This window comes from Pieris napi, chromosome 4, assembly GCF_905475465.1.
Source record: "Pieris napi chromosome 4, ilPieNapi1.2, whole genome shotgun sequence".
NCBI lineage: Eukaryota > Metazoa > Arthropoda > Insecta > Lepidoptera > Pieridae > Pieris > Pieris napi.
In genome coordinates this window covers 12966743-12984444 of record NC_062237.1, presented here as the reverse complement: position 1 = coordinate 12984444, position 17702 = coordinate 12966743, and the positions used below count along the sequence as shown (strand labels likewise).

At 34.1% G+C, this 17702-nt stretch overlaps 1 protein-coding gene and 1 non-coding gene across 12 annotated transcripts in view; one reads left to right on the top strand and one right to left on the bottom strand.

Annotated features, from left to right (window-relative positions):
• LOC125048852 (broad-complex core protein isoforms 1/2/3/4/5) overlaps nucleotides 1–17702 on the top strand; it is a 98110-nt gene that overhangs the window by 68216 nt on the left and 12192 nt on the right. For all 11 annotated transcript variants that reach the window (XR_007116889.1, XM_047647779.1, XM_047647784.1 and 8 more), the window contains 5 exons: nucleotides 11661–11880; nucleotides 12574–12756; nucleotides 13644–14117; nucleotides 16166–16328; nucleotides 16752–16799. Coding sequence is in view for 10 of the 11 variants with exons in the window: in XM_047647779.1 (XP_047503735.1) it covers nucleotides 11695–11880; nucleotides 12574–12756; nucleotides 13644–14117; nucleotides 16166–16328; nucleotides 16752–16799 (1054 nt within the window). In the remaining variant the exon portion in view is untranslated. The remainder of the gene's footprint in view (nucleotides 1–11660; nucleotides 11881–12573; nucleotides 12757–13643; nucleotides 14118–16165; nucleotides 16329–16751; nucleotides 16800–17702) is intronic.
• On the bottom strand, nucleotides 12061–12144 carry Trnal-uaa. Its single transcript has one exon. It is a non-coding gene; the product is annotated as a tRNA-Leu (tRNA).

The window sequence follows — 17702 nt, the reverse complement described above, 5'->3', positions numbered from 1 at the left end:
AAAAGGAAACTGTATAAATGAAACTTTAAATTAAAAAGTGATAAATCTATTAATAATAAAACGTAATTAAAATCCGCATAACAACATTCGACATTCATTAATGTTGCACTGAAAATTGTTTAGATTTTAATAAAAAAACAAGTGGTATGCAAAAAATAGATAAGTTTATCACCACTGATAACCTATTTAAATACACTAATTAGAAGTGCATAATTTATATTTTGGGTTCGTTATTAACGATTAATTTAATATCATGAGCATAGAACGATATAAGTGAGACATCACAAATTTTACACACATATACATCAATTATATTATAACATAAGCAAGCTAGCAGGAGAAACTAAAATTAAACTAAAAACAAAAATAATAATAATAATAACTAAAACTTAATGGAAACTTAAGCTTCATGATGAACAAGAGCAACAAGAACTAGAAGTTAGAGGTCACAGAAGAAGAAAATATCTTTGAAATGATTCTATTAATCGGGACTTAAAAACTTGTTACTTTTAGTTTAAGGTATGTTAGTTAGACAGTAGCATAACCCAAGGAATTAGGTATCCACAAGGTATGTCTCACATTCAATAATAAAACTATAAATTACATAGTAATTTTACTGTCCAATGGCTACGACAGGAACAACACTGAACATATTATGGGAATGAACGTAACAGAGACAAAATAAATGAAGTTGAACAAAAGATTAAAAGACTTCTTTTTAAATAAATGTAGTACAAAAAGTTTTTAACAGAAATAAGTTGTGCTAGGATGTAGTTTGATTGCTATTTACTTAAGTACACATATACATAAGCTACTTAATACGTCCGAAAATAATATAGTCGAGCAATTAGCTAAAGAAAAATAGGCAGAACCTTTTCACTTCTCCAAGACTTACTTGACTGGCTTTTGATAAGATATTTACAAGTTATACCTATATCGTTTAGGAAAATATAATTTTATCGTATCTTATGAGAAAAATATATAAAAACAGCAATATATATGAGTAAAGACTTGTTTATGGCTAGACCCGCAATAGGTTTTAGTCATGTCCATAGAGCATCATGATTTCTTTTTCATTCTCTATTTTTGATGAACGAAAATGTTTACTTAAAACTAAATAATTAACATACTAATAGTTGATATTATTAAGGTCACATAAAAACGCGCACACACACACACAACTCAAGAACCATATTATTGTCTATGTCAATACATACATAGTAATCCGTTTTTGTTATATTTTTAATTAAAAAGTGTTAAACTGAATTATAAAGTGTTAAAATAAATAATTTAAACTGTTGCGTTAATTATTTAATATATAAATCGACTTTTTAGTAATTGGATATAAAATTATCTTTATAAATTTAACTCACACACATATATGTGTTTCTATAATTGCATTTTTAAACAATTTTAAATTATAGAACATTTGTGACATTGGTAATTATTTTTGAATGCTATTTTTCCTTGACAAACATTTCGCATAATATTGTTTTTATTGGTTGAACATTTTATGTCGTTATCAATAATTTAAACACTATAGCGTTATCGCGTAAGAACTAAAAATTTAGGCTTTATCTAGCTTAGAGTCAAAGCTCAAACGTCGTGACCCACCGTTATCATATTTTTAAAAGTATAACTATGAATGCGATCACTATTTGCGAATAATATTAAGTAAAAAATTGGCTTGACAATGCATGACAGTCGGATGACCTGATATCGCACTTAGAACTAATTAAAAGCAGACCAACGTAATGGACCATGTTCAGCCGTTATAGACAACTATCGTTTTATTTATTTAAGGCACACTAACATATACAGACACTTACAGAGAACACACACATACAAAAAACATAATTTATACATGTGCATTAATGACAAGTGCGCACTACATTTAAAGGAAAAATTACAAAAGAGAAAACAAATAATACAATAAAATTAAATACAAGAAATTAGATTTAATATGCAATTTAAAAATTACCAGTGACCCCAGAGCTGGTGTTTTTCTCGCTCAACGAATAAGTATCGCAATATAGCGAGGAAATGCTGCCAGCGGTAAAGGTATACTGCCACAGGGACAAATTTGTTTTAATTTTCTTTTTATTAATTTTTAATTATGTTTATTATTTCTATGTTAACTACATAGATTTTAGATTTTAGAAAAAAAACTATCGTATGGCAAAGTTGAAATATTGCCACTTGCAGATAATCGCGAGACATTTAGAATTTAACATATTACCAATATTCACTATTAACCTAACAAATAAACAAAGATTTTATTTACATTAAAACCCATTGCTTGATAAAATACTTTTATTTTATGCAAAATAAATATACTTTAAGAAAACTGATATTTAAAACATTGAAAAAGGGGAACTAATAAAATAAAAGAACTGACTGTTGGCTATAGATTCTTAAGTCTGATATATGTATCTGTTTTGTATTTTTTTTTATTAGACAAGTAGGTGAGCGTCCTGAGCCCGACACATTCAGTCAACTTTTTGGGTCTAAGCCGCATTCCTGTGTCCTCGCGATGTTTTCCTTCACCGTACGAGCGAGTGTTAGATGCGCAAATAGACAGAAAGTCCATTGGTACGCAGCTCGGGTCGAGCCTCGTAAATGAGAGTCATACGCTGAAGCCACTAAGCCAACACTGCTCAAAGGGAGTTCAGCTGATTAGCAAACTTACGCGTGTGTACAAGCTGTCAACAAATATTTGATCGTTGTAGCGTTTTTTTTTAGTCTATTCCGTTTTAATTATAAATTCCAAAATAGTATTGCTTGCGTATTTAATTGTACACTTAGATCTTGTGTATAGCCTAAGCCGCTGACTGAGATAAAATGCAGACAGAATATAATATAATATGTGTTTAGTAAAGAATAAGTTGTTGAAATAGTTAAGTTGCAATTTTCAAGGTCTTTTACGATTACACAGATGTTTTAAAATAGGTTTTTATTATTGTTACATGTATAAGCTAACATAGCATATTTCATTGGTATTTCATAGTCGTAATAAAACAAAAAATGAGGAATTTCTATAATTCCAAGATTCAGTCGGCTTCTCACTATTAACCAAATGGGAAATAAGACTAAATAATTTATAAATAAAACTCTCAGGCATGTTTTTCTATATGTTGTAGCGCCACTGGATTGTTATTTAATTTAAAATCTTTAATAGACATGAAATTTATAGAAAAAATATCTGTCAAAATCCGCTAATGATCTGTCTATGTCTAATCACAATGTAGGAAATCTACAAGCAAATTATTTTGCTTGTTTTTTAACTTATTTCATTAAATGCCTACCTTCCTATGCAACGTTGTGTAGTATTAGACAAATCTGATATTAATCGCAAAAACATGTGCAAACAAAAGTCGATCCAAATATCGTTGTTCTAAATACATAGTGTACTAGAAATAATTTTAATTCAATCGTAATTAATAATAAAGTCAAAATCACGAATAAAACATTTTTTATTCGTTTAGGTAAGACGATGTACACGTCTAATGAACGTCTATAAAGAAATACATATTAAATGCTAAATGCTTCTAATTTTACATATAGTGCCAGTTCTCAAATCAAAGGCGTAGAAGAACTGGCAACAAACTCTCCGCAACTCTTTTTAGCCGCCAAGTTTTTTGTTTTACACAATGTTTGTAAGGAGTTGCAACCATTACTCCGTTTGCCATATGACATCTAATGGTGGCTGTACACACTCGGCGAGAGCTTCTCGCCGGGAGTCTCGACCGAGAGGACCAAGAGAAGGAACCGCTGCTGCTGTTTGTCTTTGTGCAATGAGTTATTATAATTTTCTTCATGTTAACCATTAAAAAAAATACGAAGCCATGGCGAAGAAGAAGATGGTCACTATACACCGCAACAGAAATTGGTAATTAGGATCATAAAGTTTTAATATTATCCAAAATTTAATGATTGAACGAGTGTGTACAGGTCGCTCTCGTTTTACTCGCGAGACCCTTTGACTCGTGCTCAAAAAACCGACAGGCGACCGAGAGAGGCGAGACCAACTGCGAGGAAGCGAGGCGAGACGAGAGCTCTACTGTACACTCTCGCACTCGGCCTGTCTCGGGGTGTCTCGACGAGTGTGTACAGCCACCATAACATGAAAAACAAAGATTTGTCCTCTATCAGTAGTAGGCATGGTGGAATAGGACGCACACACTTACATTCTCGTGGGAACAACACGCAATATGGTTTATTATCTTCAACTCATCAGTCTATCTGGATGTGTCACCAAGTAGTGACCAATTGATGGTAGAGTTATCTCATTGTAGGACTAGCGGTTCTGTCTCTGTGGCAAGGACTTTAGAACGTTAGGTATACTGATCAATCGAACCCTGGATACTAAGGACTAAAAATTATGATGGCACTACAACCTGTTTAGGTCTGGGGCTCAGATTTCTGTATCTGTTGCATGATCATTTGTCAATCTAATAGGCAAGAGGATTAGCATTTACCTGACACATACCGTCGACTTTTTGGGTCTAAGGCAAGAAGGTTTCCTCACGATGTTTTCCTTCACCGTTCGAGCGAATGTTAAATGCGCACATAGAAAGTCCATTGGTGCACAGCCGGGAATCGAACCTATTACCTCGGGGGTGAGAGTCGCACGCTGAAACCACTAGGCTAACACTGCTAACACATACATATAAGAAGAAAATTATGTCTAAAAGTCACGTTTTGACCAGTTTTTAACTTAAATAATTTAGCAAAACAATATTTTTGTTCCAATTTGCTAACACTAGAATCGTTTGGAAACCTAAACTATAGGCGATAAGATATCAGGTAGCCTAGGTCTCTGATAAAATGCTAAATTCACAAAAAAACTGCGATAACACAGCTATCGCGTCCCAGCTCTAATTTATTAAATATATAATTTTATATATTATGAAGTGACCGTGAACTGGCTGGTGATTACTTGGATACGTTCGGTATTGTTGATTTAATTAATTTTTCATAAAAATACTTCTATATTAAGAGGAAACTTGTGTATGTTTAAAGCAAAAAATCTATTGGATCGATTTAAATTTTACACTTGATTGTCCTAATTTGCCTACGTAGTAGGATGATTCCTAAGTAGCCTACATTATTTTATCTATGATCTATCTCTATCCTATCTATGATGGCAACAAACTCCTATTGATTTTTTATAAAGAGCTGAATCAGCTATTGTGTTTTTTTAAGTTCCTCTATACGAAATTCGGGTTAGTGTAGTGGAAATTTTCTCGTTCTCTTTAGCCCCCAGTATCTGGTCAACTTACCCCCTAATTCATAAAAAGTATACTTAAATCGTAGTCTTCTAAAATTGGTCTTTCGTTTCTTTCTGTCAAATTTTGTGTACGCTGTGAAGACAAATGTGTACTGTAGTAAAAACAGTATAATTGGACTTGGAGATTTTGATGCTGTACGGCAATAGACAATGGTTTAAGAGAAAGTTATTAACCTTAAATATATCTCTCTAGAAAAATCTATAGTGTAAAATCCCACTCCCTGTATGTACGAACTCTCGGACTCCCTTACGTCAAAATATATTGGATTTTGACGTATCGTAAGTGTCAAATTGAGACCGAGAATAGTTTAAGTACGCTTTTTAATGATTGAAAAGTGTGATATTTAAAACAAAGAAATAAATAAAACAGATGATAAAATAATCAATGCATTTTTGTCCACGTCCAAATTTATATGTTATCAATAATTTTCGTAGGTCTGTTGTGATATAAAACCTAATGCCTTTAATCATAGTTTCTAAACCCTTATCAGTTGATAAGACTTTTGCAAAGTGTGGGTTTAGTGATTTTTTTTTATGGAGATATTTTTGAACTCCAAAAAGCTTTAATGTAATTTTTCAATGATCTGTTTGAAAACCATCATAGTCTTACTCCCTCACAAAGATAAAATTACTCTGCTGTCTATTTTTATCATGGTATAATATAATTTGACAGAACGAGACACAAATTACTTTTGCAGACTGACTTTTTATGAATAATACACCTAATTGGTTATCTTTTCAATAACTTAATACAATAGAAAACTTAATATAAATTAAACTTAAAACATTATAAACTAAACAAGAAAACTAAGTTATAAAAAGCTTATTTTTATAACTTATTTAAAAATGATAACTTAATACATTACATATGGTAGAAAATGTATAATTATTAAGGGACCGTTCAAATGTTACGTAACGAATTTTTTTGCTTTTGTAAAACGTTACGATGCGGGGCGGGGATGAAATTACGCGTTATTGTTAATATTTTTTCGACTTACACCACATAGTAGTATCTAACTAAAGAGTCACTAGAGTCACTAAGAGTCACTAGGTGGTCACGAAACGTTTTACTATACTTGGGTACAGTACTGTACTTGGGTACTGAAAAACGTTACGGCGAGTTACATGGTGGGGGGGGGTCGATAATCTCCAAAAATTGCGTTACGTAATACTTGAACGCTCCTAAAGACAAATACGTACTTTTTTGTGAAACTAATTATGTGAATTTTTTGGGGATCCCTAATACTTTATCTATTTGCAATAACATAAAATGCACAATGATAATGAGTATATTTATTTATACTTTATCATGAGTTAAGATATTGAATCGAACTAGTACACGAGGTCATATAAAAATTACATAACTAATTTAGATAAATTTCCATCATTATACATATAAAAAATACCGTTACAACAATAATTTTACTACAGGATTTATGTTGATAAAAGCCCTTTCTATTGAAGGCCTTTTAGCCTCAACAACAAACGATAAAAAGTCTAAAGTCTGGACTTAGTACGACGCGGAATAGCGTTATCAGACGTCATATTTATACTTCTCAGCGCACAACAGACAGATCGTATATATACTTTTAGTTGGAGAAACCTAAAGACTGCGCATTTTACTCCTAGTTAACGTGATACAGGTTTAAACGCCGGCAACGCACTTGCGAACACTCTGGTATTGAGAGTGTCCATAAGATATATCACTTAACATCAGATGAGGAGGCCCGTTTGCCCCCTGTTCTTTAACAAAAACTTATTACCAAAGTTGGCTAAATCGTTGTCTACGTAATGTTTAACCGAAGCAAATCATTAAAGCATCATTCACTTTTGACCTGTGTTAATCAAATCTTTTTTCCACGCTAAATTGGGCGGTGGCTGTCGAAATACAACAATGTACAGCTTAATCTGGACTTATTCAATAATATTTTATTTCACACTACTTTATTATGTATAGTGTCTTAGCCCATATTTATTTATAAGTTATTTTAAACCTGACACATACCCATATTACAAAAGAAAACACGTAGACAATACTCACAGCCAAAACAGATTACATTCATAAACAAAATATATGTAACAGAAAACATAAGTACATTAGTAGACAAAAGAAAACTGAAATTAAACAACCGACAATTAATTCTTAATATTATAAAGAAAAACTAAATTGTTACCAAAAAAAGTCAGTCTTCCCGCTTCTTCAAATATTTCCTCACATCCTCTTTGGTAAGGCGGAAAATATCAACATCTTCATAATCAGTGTTTTTAACACTAATAATGTAGTACGCCATGTTTGTTTCGCCACCCCTCTAGAAATAAATCTTTAAATCAGATTAAAAATTAAAATAGCGAAGCTTTATATAAGTAACAATTATAAAGGCGCTAAGTAAAAAAGCTTTTGAGTCAAGATGGATGGTGTTTGGTTAAATAGAGTAAAACGGCCTAGAATACGGTTAGCGGCCCGGTTTAAACTACACGCGATAGCGAATAAAACTTGATGCGTGACAGAATTGAAAATTTCAACCTTTGTGAAACTTACAAGTTGTTAAAATCCATCATTATAATACTCATTTAAGGAACAATTTCAAGATTCTGAATGGTCTTTATTTGAGCAGTGTTTGAAGTGGCTTGAGCATGTGCCACTTAATCATCAGGTCATGCATTTGATCGTAGCTGTGTACCAATGGTTTTTTTTTCTATATTTATTATTATTTAAGGTGTATGCATAAAATTAAACAAGTAAATATGGCATCACACATTTTATCAACATATACATACACATATTAGAAATAACCAAGCAACCACAAAATAATAAAAATAGCTAAATAGAAACTTAAACCTCATTAAGAGCATGATAAACAAAGTTACGGTAAGTTGGAAGATTGTCGTAAAATATTTCAATATTTTCATAAATTTTAGTAATTAGGTTGTAAGAGCGAGATAGCCTGTTCACTGGATCATTAAAATATACCCAATGAACACTCGCAAGCACGCTTAAGGAACAATCAAGAGGGAAATGGCATGCCTTAGATAGAAAAAACGACGGTGCGTCAGATGACAAATGACCACAGATATCTAAGGCCAATACCTAGATTGTGGGGCCACTATTTTCTTTTCTCTCATTGTCTTAATTGTATGTAGTCAAAATCCATTGTATGCTAATAATAAATTGACACCAATAATAATAATTGAAACAAAGAAAAGAATATAATCCTTGTCTACTGACAAATATATTTATATAAATAAATAGATACTTATTAATTGCGTAAATATAAAGTGACGAATCGCTCGTCGCTCATCGCGTATCACTACACAAAGCCTCTCTTCGGATATCTTTTCATCTCATTCAATGGTACATTTGCTTGTGGCGTGTCACCCTTTATGTATTTGCTAAATGTCTAGTGAAATATGTTTTTATTTCCCATTCAAATCGGTGTTAAAAATATTCTAACCGAATTTGTAAGGTCATACCTATATACGTCATTGGCTATTAATATTTCCTAAAAGATCTATAAAAAACACAATGTAAAAAAAAGGCGCTATAACCTATTTAGGTCTGGGCCTCAGGTTTCTATTTATGTTTCATGATCATGTGTCAATTTAATAGGCAAGTAGGTGATCAGCCTCCTGTGCCTGTCACACGTCGACTTTTTGGTTTCCCCAGGATGTTGTTCTTCACCGTTCGAGCGAATTTTAATTGCGCATAGATAGAAAGTCCATTGGTGCACAGCCTAAGGATCGAACCTACGACCTCAAGGATGAGAGTCGCACGCTGAAGCCACTAGGCCAACCCTTTTGCTCCGTTCTATAAAAAGTGTTATTCATAAAAATGTCTTTTCCCGCTGTTTAAACAAAATCTCTAGCGTTTTGTCTCTCTAGGCGTAAAAAATTAAAATATATAAACTATTTCCCCATAACTTAATCGTTGTTATTAGAGAAATAAAATGAGTACAGTTCAAAAGCGCATCTTTAAATAGAAAGTCATCTATCACCGCTAATGATTGTAATTATTGCAAAAAAATGGGGCAAATGCATAATTCAAAGTTGTCATAAACATAATTATCTTTTACTATTATCAAATGTGACCCGTTTTTATTATGTTTTTATATTGTCGTACATTATCAAGAAACTATTGGCAATTATACTAATTATATTTTTTTTTAAATCGGTGGAACTACAAACTTTTTAAGTCTGGGCCTCAGATTCGTGTATCTATTTCGTGATAATTTGTTTTTCTCTAGTAGATTCAATCATTGACTTTTTGGGTCTAAGGCATGCCGGTTTCCTCACGATGTTTTCCTTCTCCGTTCGAGCGAATGTTAAATGCGCATATAAAAAGGAAGTCCATGCACAGTCGGGGATCGAAACAACGACCTCAGGGATGAGAGTCGCACGTTGACGCCACTAGGCCAACACTGCTCTAATTTAATTATAATTCATACCTAGGTTATTATGAAGAAAATAGATAAAGATTTTCTGCTATTAATTGGTTATTGCTAAGTAGACAAGTAGCAATAACCAATAATTAAATTCGTATTAAAATTGCGTAGTTTATTAGATCAGTACTACTACAGACTGTGTAAAGGAATGTGTAAAGAAAAAGAAATACTTTTTAAGAATATATTATTTAGTAGGTATTTTAAATGAATACTTTCAATTTCTTTTCTGCCAAAATTATACTTCTATACAATTTCCTTGAAAATTATTCAGCCTCGAGGAAGCCATAGCGATAATGTATTTATTTCAAGAACAAAACAAAAGTTTTCATTTGTTTAGGATTGCGAAAGTTGCACGTTTTGTATATGGCTTTGTTTAAACACGTGATAATTATAAAAGAACGTTGTACTCTGAATTTATAAAGGATTGGTACTCTGAAACCTGTACGTACGTACTGTTACGTACAGTTATTTGTATGCTATATTTTATAAATATAAAATATGTATTTTACACAACTGTGTCACAGTCTATGTATGTTGTATGTTTAAAAAAATAGTGATATCCCATTTTTTTTACCAGTAAACAGCTGCACACTGAATTATTTCCAAACCAAATCGACTTAGGGCCTTTCAAGATAAGAGCGTACCAAATCATAAAAGCCCGGCAACGCATTTGTGAGCCGTCTGACAGTGTTAGTGTCCATGAGCGACGATGTCACCTAATACATGAGCGTCATGGGCCATGGCGGCTACCTGTTCTATAAAAAAAAACATTCATAAAAATGTTTGAAACGGTTTGACCGACATTTATGAAAAAATTGTTGCCATTTATTTTTAATTTTTTGGACAAAAGATATAAATTTTATATCGACATTAAAATTGAAATTAGTACAGTAACATTCTTTACAAGGCAAAACATTCCCGGATCAGTTAGTCTACATAATTAGTGTAAATTATTACAAATTACTAAACTCTTTACTAAATGCGATAAAGTTAACCAATCTAGTTTTTAGAAATCACAATGCCATAACTCGAATTCAATTAAACAGTACAAAACGTGCAAAATTCAGCTTTAACAACAATGAAAAAAGGTGATTATGAAGAAATGACATTCGTATTTTTAAACAATTAGTAGACAATAGCCAAGTTCTGATAACAAAGATATATCGGATTTCGGATTCACATTTGAAATAGACATGCACGTTACAAAAGATCATCCATAAGAACATGTTTAATTCCTGGTAAACGACATAGACTTATTTCGATGGAGTGTGGGGCTTTACATACATTATACTACATTATGTAATTAAAGATTTAAGTTGGCGCCTGGTAGAGAGTACCAGTGACCCCAGAGATATTAGATAAATATTTTTAATATACCTAAAAATCTAAGTTAGATAACCAAGTTGTCATGAATAGGATATATGATATTACGCTTCAAGCAAATAACCGCGTGTGATTCCTAGTTCTAGCAGTGAGCAGTGTTGGGCTAGTGGCTTGAGCATGCGACTCATCCCTGAGGTCATAGGTTCGATCGATAGCTGTGCACCAATGGACTTTCTGTCTATGTGCGCATTTAACATTCGCTCGAACGGTGAAGGAAAACATCGTGAGGAAACCGGCTTGCCTTAGACTGGAGGCTGATCACCTACTTGCCTAGTAGATTGACAAATGATCATAAACATTTACAGACGGCCTGAATCTGAGGCCCAGTCCTAAAAAGGTTGTAGGGCCACTGGTTTAGTTTTTAGATTTCTAGTGAAAGATCGTGTTATTACAATTATAACTTAATATAGGTTTCAAATCTGAAATATTATTTAAGGTAAAACAAATTTATGACTGTAGTCACAATAACTGGTCAATAGGTTTTGACTTAATACACACACACAAAACTTATCTCTGTCCTTCACACACTAATATGTAGCTTTTTACAGATTTGGGACACATGACTCGCTAAAAACAAACAAAATGGTGGATACACAGCACTTCTGTCTGCGCTGGAACAATTACCAGAGCAGCATCACCAGCGCCTTCGAGAATCTTCGTGATGACGAGGACTTTGTTGACGTCACATTGGCCTGTGACGGAAAGAGTTTAAAGGCGCATAGGGTGGTCTTATCGGCATGTAGCCCCTACTTTAGAGAACTATTAAAAGTAAGTAACTCCTATCATTAAGTTTGATTGTCATATTTATGTACCTACACGTCTGTTTCTAACTTGAATATCGGTACTTAGCTGTTAAAGAAATATAAAAAAAAGAACTAATTAATTAATTTATGCCAAAGATAAAATTTTATAAATAACTGGTTTAAAAGTAAAAAATATATAAAGGTTTGTCAGGTGTGGGGTTCGAACCCACGCTCCCTCTCGGGAACCAGAGCTTAAATCTGGCGCCTTAGACCACTCGGCCAACCTGACTTGTTTGCTTCGACTGAAATACTAATTCAAGTATAAAATGGTACATATTTTGTGGTACTATGCCTATTTAGCTTGTATTGTGTTTTGTAAGAGAAATTAAATTAAATTCATTATACTTCGAAAAATAATGATCCTGATTGAGGGATACTAAGAAATAATTATTCAAAAAGACTTATAAATGACAAAATATAAAATAAAAATTTGATAAATGGTACAGCTTAGCCAAGCAGAGGTTTTTTTGGAGTTAAATAATAAACTGTACCATTTTTTCATGTTGACGCACACACGAGCCTGAACTTTGTGGATTTATTCGACTCTTGTTACATATGAAACCCAAAATAGAAATTCGAATGATATTACCATGATATCGTGGGGTAGTGCAATAAATCGTTAATAAACATCTTCTCTTCATAATTCCTTTACTTCTAGTCGACCCCGTGCAAGCATCCAGTGATAGTTCTTCAAGATGTTGCCTTCACCGATCTACACGCTCTGGTGGAGTTCATATACCACGGTGAGGTCAACGTGCATCAGAGGAGCCTCTCCTCTTTCCTGAAGACAGCGGAGGTCCTTCGCGTCTCCGGACTCACACAGAATGACGATACTAAAGGGGTAAGAAACAAAATCTTGATTATCTTGATAATCAACGGCGTATTCAAATGTTCATGGGGGTCATGATACTGGGGCTTGGAGAGGTTCGCTATATCACAAATTTCTAATTGATATTGTTACAAATTGTTTTTGTTTGGTACAAATCCATTAAAATCGGTCATTTTCCGGTATATTGTAAATAACGCCAAGGCGAACACTATATTCCTAGCCCTAGTTACAGCGGTATGTTATATCTAACAATAACGAATACATATTTATGTAGTGGTTGTTCAGAAGTTATATATACGAAGAATCATTTTTATATAGTATAATTCCCGATTAAAATAAAACTATTAATATAACTGTTTGAACCGGAACATTTAGTGTCTAGACTATTTAAATATTAACGAATGTACAGAATCCATCGGCCACAATTTGCATTATAACTAAATTATTGTTTAATTGTTCAGCTAAACAAATAAATTTCACCTTCGACAAAGTTATTGAACATGCCATTCTAACATTTAGTTCGCTTAATAATTGTGAAATACATTAGATATTCTATTTCCTTACTTAAAACGACTCAGAGAACTCTAAACCCTATTTAGAATTGAGATTTTGTCTAAAATATATATGAACTTTATACATACGTACAATATATTAAATATTACTTTATGTGACACAATTATTATATATAAACGCAAATTTATTACATTATTTACGTAAATGGCCGATTTACAGTAGTTGTGCTCAGCGAAAGACTATGTCTACTGTCAATTTCTCGCCGTTTAACCTCAAAGACAGGGAAGATCTTAAAAATTCCTATAAAATCCTTTTGATTTCTGATGTCATGAATTTTTGTAGGTAAAACTTACAATATATGATTATAACAAGCCCCATTGTTACAGTCGCTGGTACAAAGCATCGCCCGCGCAACCGCCGAGTCGTCTCCGCACGTATCTCCGCATCCCGCGCACACCCCGCACACCCCGCACACCCCTCACACTCCACACACACCAAGCTACTCGGAGAAACTGGAAGAGGCACTTCTACTGCCCCAACCCCTCAACCGCAGGATCCCCATGCCCCCGCGTCGAATGTCACGCTCGGCTGACAATTCCCCGGACGTAATAAAGCGCGCACGCCACGACAACAACAATGACCAATCACAAGTACATGATTTCTCGACAAAGAACAACTCACTGCTGAACAATCGTCACGAGCCTGGTAATGGGAATGGGATCTCGAACTCCAGCTCGTCACCATCCCCCAAACTGATGGATGACGTGAAGAACGAGCCGTTGGATATGATCTGCCAGTCGAACGCGGATATCGATCGCAGTGCTGATGATACTCCGCCACATTCGCATCATAGACACATGGTGAGTTTTATTTAAATCTTTTTAATGAGCTATTCTAGTGGTGGTGGGACTGTGAGGACTGGAGTCTCGTGTTTGGTGTACTACACCACTGTTGGATTTCTCTTGCATTTTCTCTTCTAATAAGGATCAAAAGTCAGTTTCAAGGATTCTCTTTTTGTCATCTTCTGTAGGTTAACTTCTTTTGCGGCGTAAAAAAATCAGTGGCGCTACAAACTGTTTAGGTCCGGGCCTCAGATGTTCCTGTATCTGTTTCATTTAGCAATCTAATAGGCAAGCAGGTGATCAGCCTCCTGTGCCTGACACACGCCAACTTTTTGGGTCTAAAGCAAGCCGGATTCCTCGCGATACTTTCCTTCACCGCAAATGTTAAATGCGCACATAGAAAGAAAGTCTATTGGTACACAGCCGGGGATCGAACCTACGACTTCATGGATGAGAGTCGCACGCTGAAGCCACTAGGCCAACACGTCTGGCTTTAAAAGTTGTAAAAATGTATTGAATTCTATATAATACAAAAAGTTTTTATAACAGGAACGTAGATTAGAATTTTAAGTCCACTGATCAATGTTTCATTTTTAATCCTGGAAAACACAGATAAAAATATAAGGTGAAAATTGCTACGTCAATGAGAGAAAAAGTCTACTTCAAAATTAGTGCCGGCTCACAGCCCTTCACAGAATGAAACTTCAATTTTAACTACAAAAAGTTGTTTCGAAAACGGCACAATCGCTAGCCGCTAATTAAAAAAACCTTATTAACAAACACTCGGAGCTTGTTAAATTATTATTGACTATGAAATTAATTATTTATTGAATTATCGATAACGAACCATCTTATTATAGAAACACTTTACCGGCTTTGATCAATAATTGGAATTTGGAGGGTTCTAACTACACTTATCCTTCAAATTAAGAATTTCTTTTCTCTATAAAACGTAAAACTTAGAAGCATTATAAAGCGACGTCATTTGCGTACAGAAAAATCTAGAAATCATGATTCGTAATTAAAAGACTCCGGGAAACTGTTGTGTACTACTATTGGCTACCGAAGGTATAGCCCTACCTCCAATTTGAAGAAAGCTTTTATTTTTTGGATAGTCGATTTTGTTCTTATGCTGTCCGTTTGGAAATGTTCAGGTTCATCGACTCCGATTCTTGAACCCGGTATGGTGGGCGATAGTAGTATTTACATATTTTAAAAGATTTAAAAAATAGTTTCTCAATAACTTATAATTTATAAGTAAGTAACTTGTTACACACGACAAGAACAAATAGAATAAAAAAGGCAGCAATTGAAAGAAGTAATAAAATATATTCAACACCTACGTAATTATTATTATGTACATTGAATGCTATACAAAAGGACACTATTCCTTACGGGCAAAGTTGCTAGTTCTATTATTTAGAGCATTAGAAAAATTCTTCTAACTAATTGAAGACAATCGTCTCGTATAACTAAATGATACGAACTCGAGACAGCATTGTATTGCAATACGAGTTAAGAATTCGAGTAGACCGTTTCCGGGTATAATCTCAATAGAACAGGAAGTCATTTAGCTATTTAGGGGGTACTGATTGGCTAACTAATTCATTGATCCGTGGGATTAATCTACCAACGCTTCATATATGTCAATTGTCAAATATTTGTGAAAAATAATTGTGAACCAATTTGAGTGTCCAAATATTTTAACGTATACAGAATTTTACTTACACCGCCTAGATTGGGTTTGTTTTGTATATACACTTTCAATGCCTACGTGGCATCAATGTAAATATCATAACGATTTTATAAGAACTTTTAGTAAACTAATTTCTACGTATTTGTCATGCCTAAATGCCTGTTAAATTTCCTACACCAAATATCTCATGGCTTTTAGAAATTTCTTTATGTACATTAAAATATAAAGACTTTATCCAAGTCTATTAATTTGTGTAGAGATTGATATCTCTATGTTGTGATCAACAGATGCGGTTAAATAAATATTGAGTTACTACATAGATTAAGATATATCAAAGTAGCTTGATGTAACGCTTAAATGTCGTCCTCAGGGAGGGCCGCCATCCCGCGCGAGCTCAGCCGATGCCGACGACCGTACGCCACCACCACAAATGCCACCCTCGCCTTTTATTTCGCCAGCTGAAGCCAAGCTCTTTCCATCATCTCAACACCACAGTTTCAACTACTCCATGTTGACTGATTCATCGCTGACAGGTACGATATAACGTAGTTTTTCCGACCTTTGCGGTCTGGGCCTCATGTATCTGTTTCGTGATCATTTGTTTTTTCTTAAAAGTCAAGTAGGTTATCAGCCTGACAAACACTGTCGACTTTTCGGGGTCTATATGCATGCCGGTTTCCTCACGACGTTTTCCTTCACAATACGAGCGAGTGTTAAATGCGCACGTAGACAGCCCATTGGTGCACAGCCGCGGTTCAAACCTACGACCTCAGGGAGTCACACGCTGAAGCTAACAGTACTTTTTCAAGAAATGCTCAAGAATCCAAGAATCAAGAAATACTATTCAAAAACAAATCTAGTGGGTCGTGTATCATAATTCTACGAGAAAAGCTCTAGATTAAATCAAAATGCACATTTTAGAGGGAAAGGTTTTGAGGTTATGCAATGATTCGCAGGTCTGCCGAGTCCCCTGCCTCCGGACGGCTTACCGGGAACATCACAAGGTGAGTCGGCTTGTCTAGCAACAAGTTTATTTTATGCATTACTTACATATATTGAACCAAACGATATTTTTAATGCACTGTCTGTCGTATGCCACCATCACCGCTTCCTCTCTGCTCTGTCATTATTAGGTTTTATATATCATTATAGGATTTATATTTTAAATTGTATGAGGCAATTATCACGTGACATATTCTATAGTATATGTGTATTAATATATCTCCTCCTAACCTGTATATGTCTTCATTTTGTGCTCTGTGTACTGAATATTAATGTTAGCTTATTGTGTTATGGTTCGATGGACATTCGCGGGCACACAGTTATCATTTGTCGGAGTTGACAGATCTGTTAAATAAGCATTGATCATTGAACCAAAACGCAACGTGCCGTGCATGTTAATGTATTGTAACTCTAGTTTAATGTTTACTTTAAAAACGATTGCTAGCTTGTTTTATAGATGTGTCTTGAAAGTATTAGGAAAATCCCTCCTCCAACCGATCCCTCCGTAATCCCCGGTTGATTTCTTTTAAACCTCTTTTGATTTGTATTATTTCTTTTCTTTTCAAAATCATAAAAATATGCACTTAACATTGTACTCAATTGGCTAATAAAAGAAAGAACGTGTCTAAGAAGAGAAGAAGAAAATTCTATTGACAATCGGCGCGGTCACGAATCTAGGCAAATTTCTGTAACTAAATTACACAAACGCTCCCATGAATCATTCGTGTTTCTTAAAACAGTTTCATATTACTCTCAATCATGATTGTCTTGGGAAATAACGTTGGGGCACACAAGATAAGACAATGGAATTTTAGCAATGGTTTTGTGGTATCAGTTTATATTAAAAAGTCATTTCATTGAAGAAATACTAACGCTTTTGTTCGAGAAATCCGAAACCGCACTCG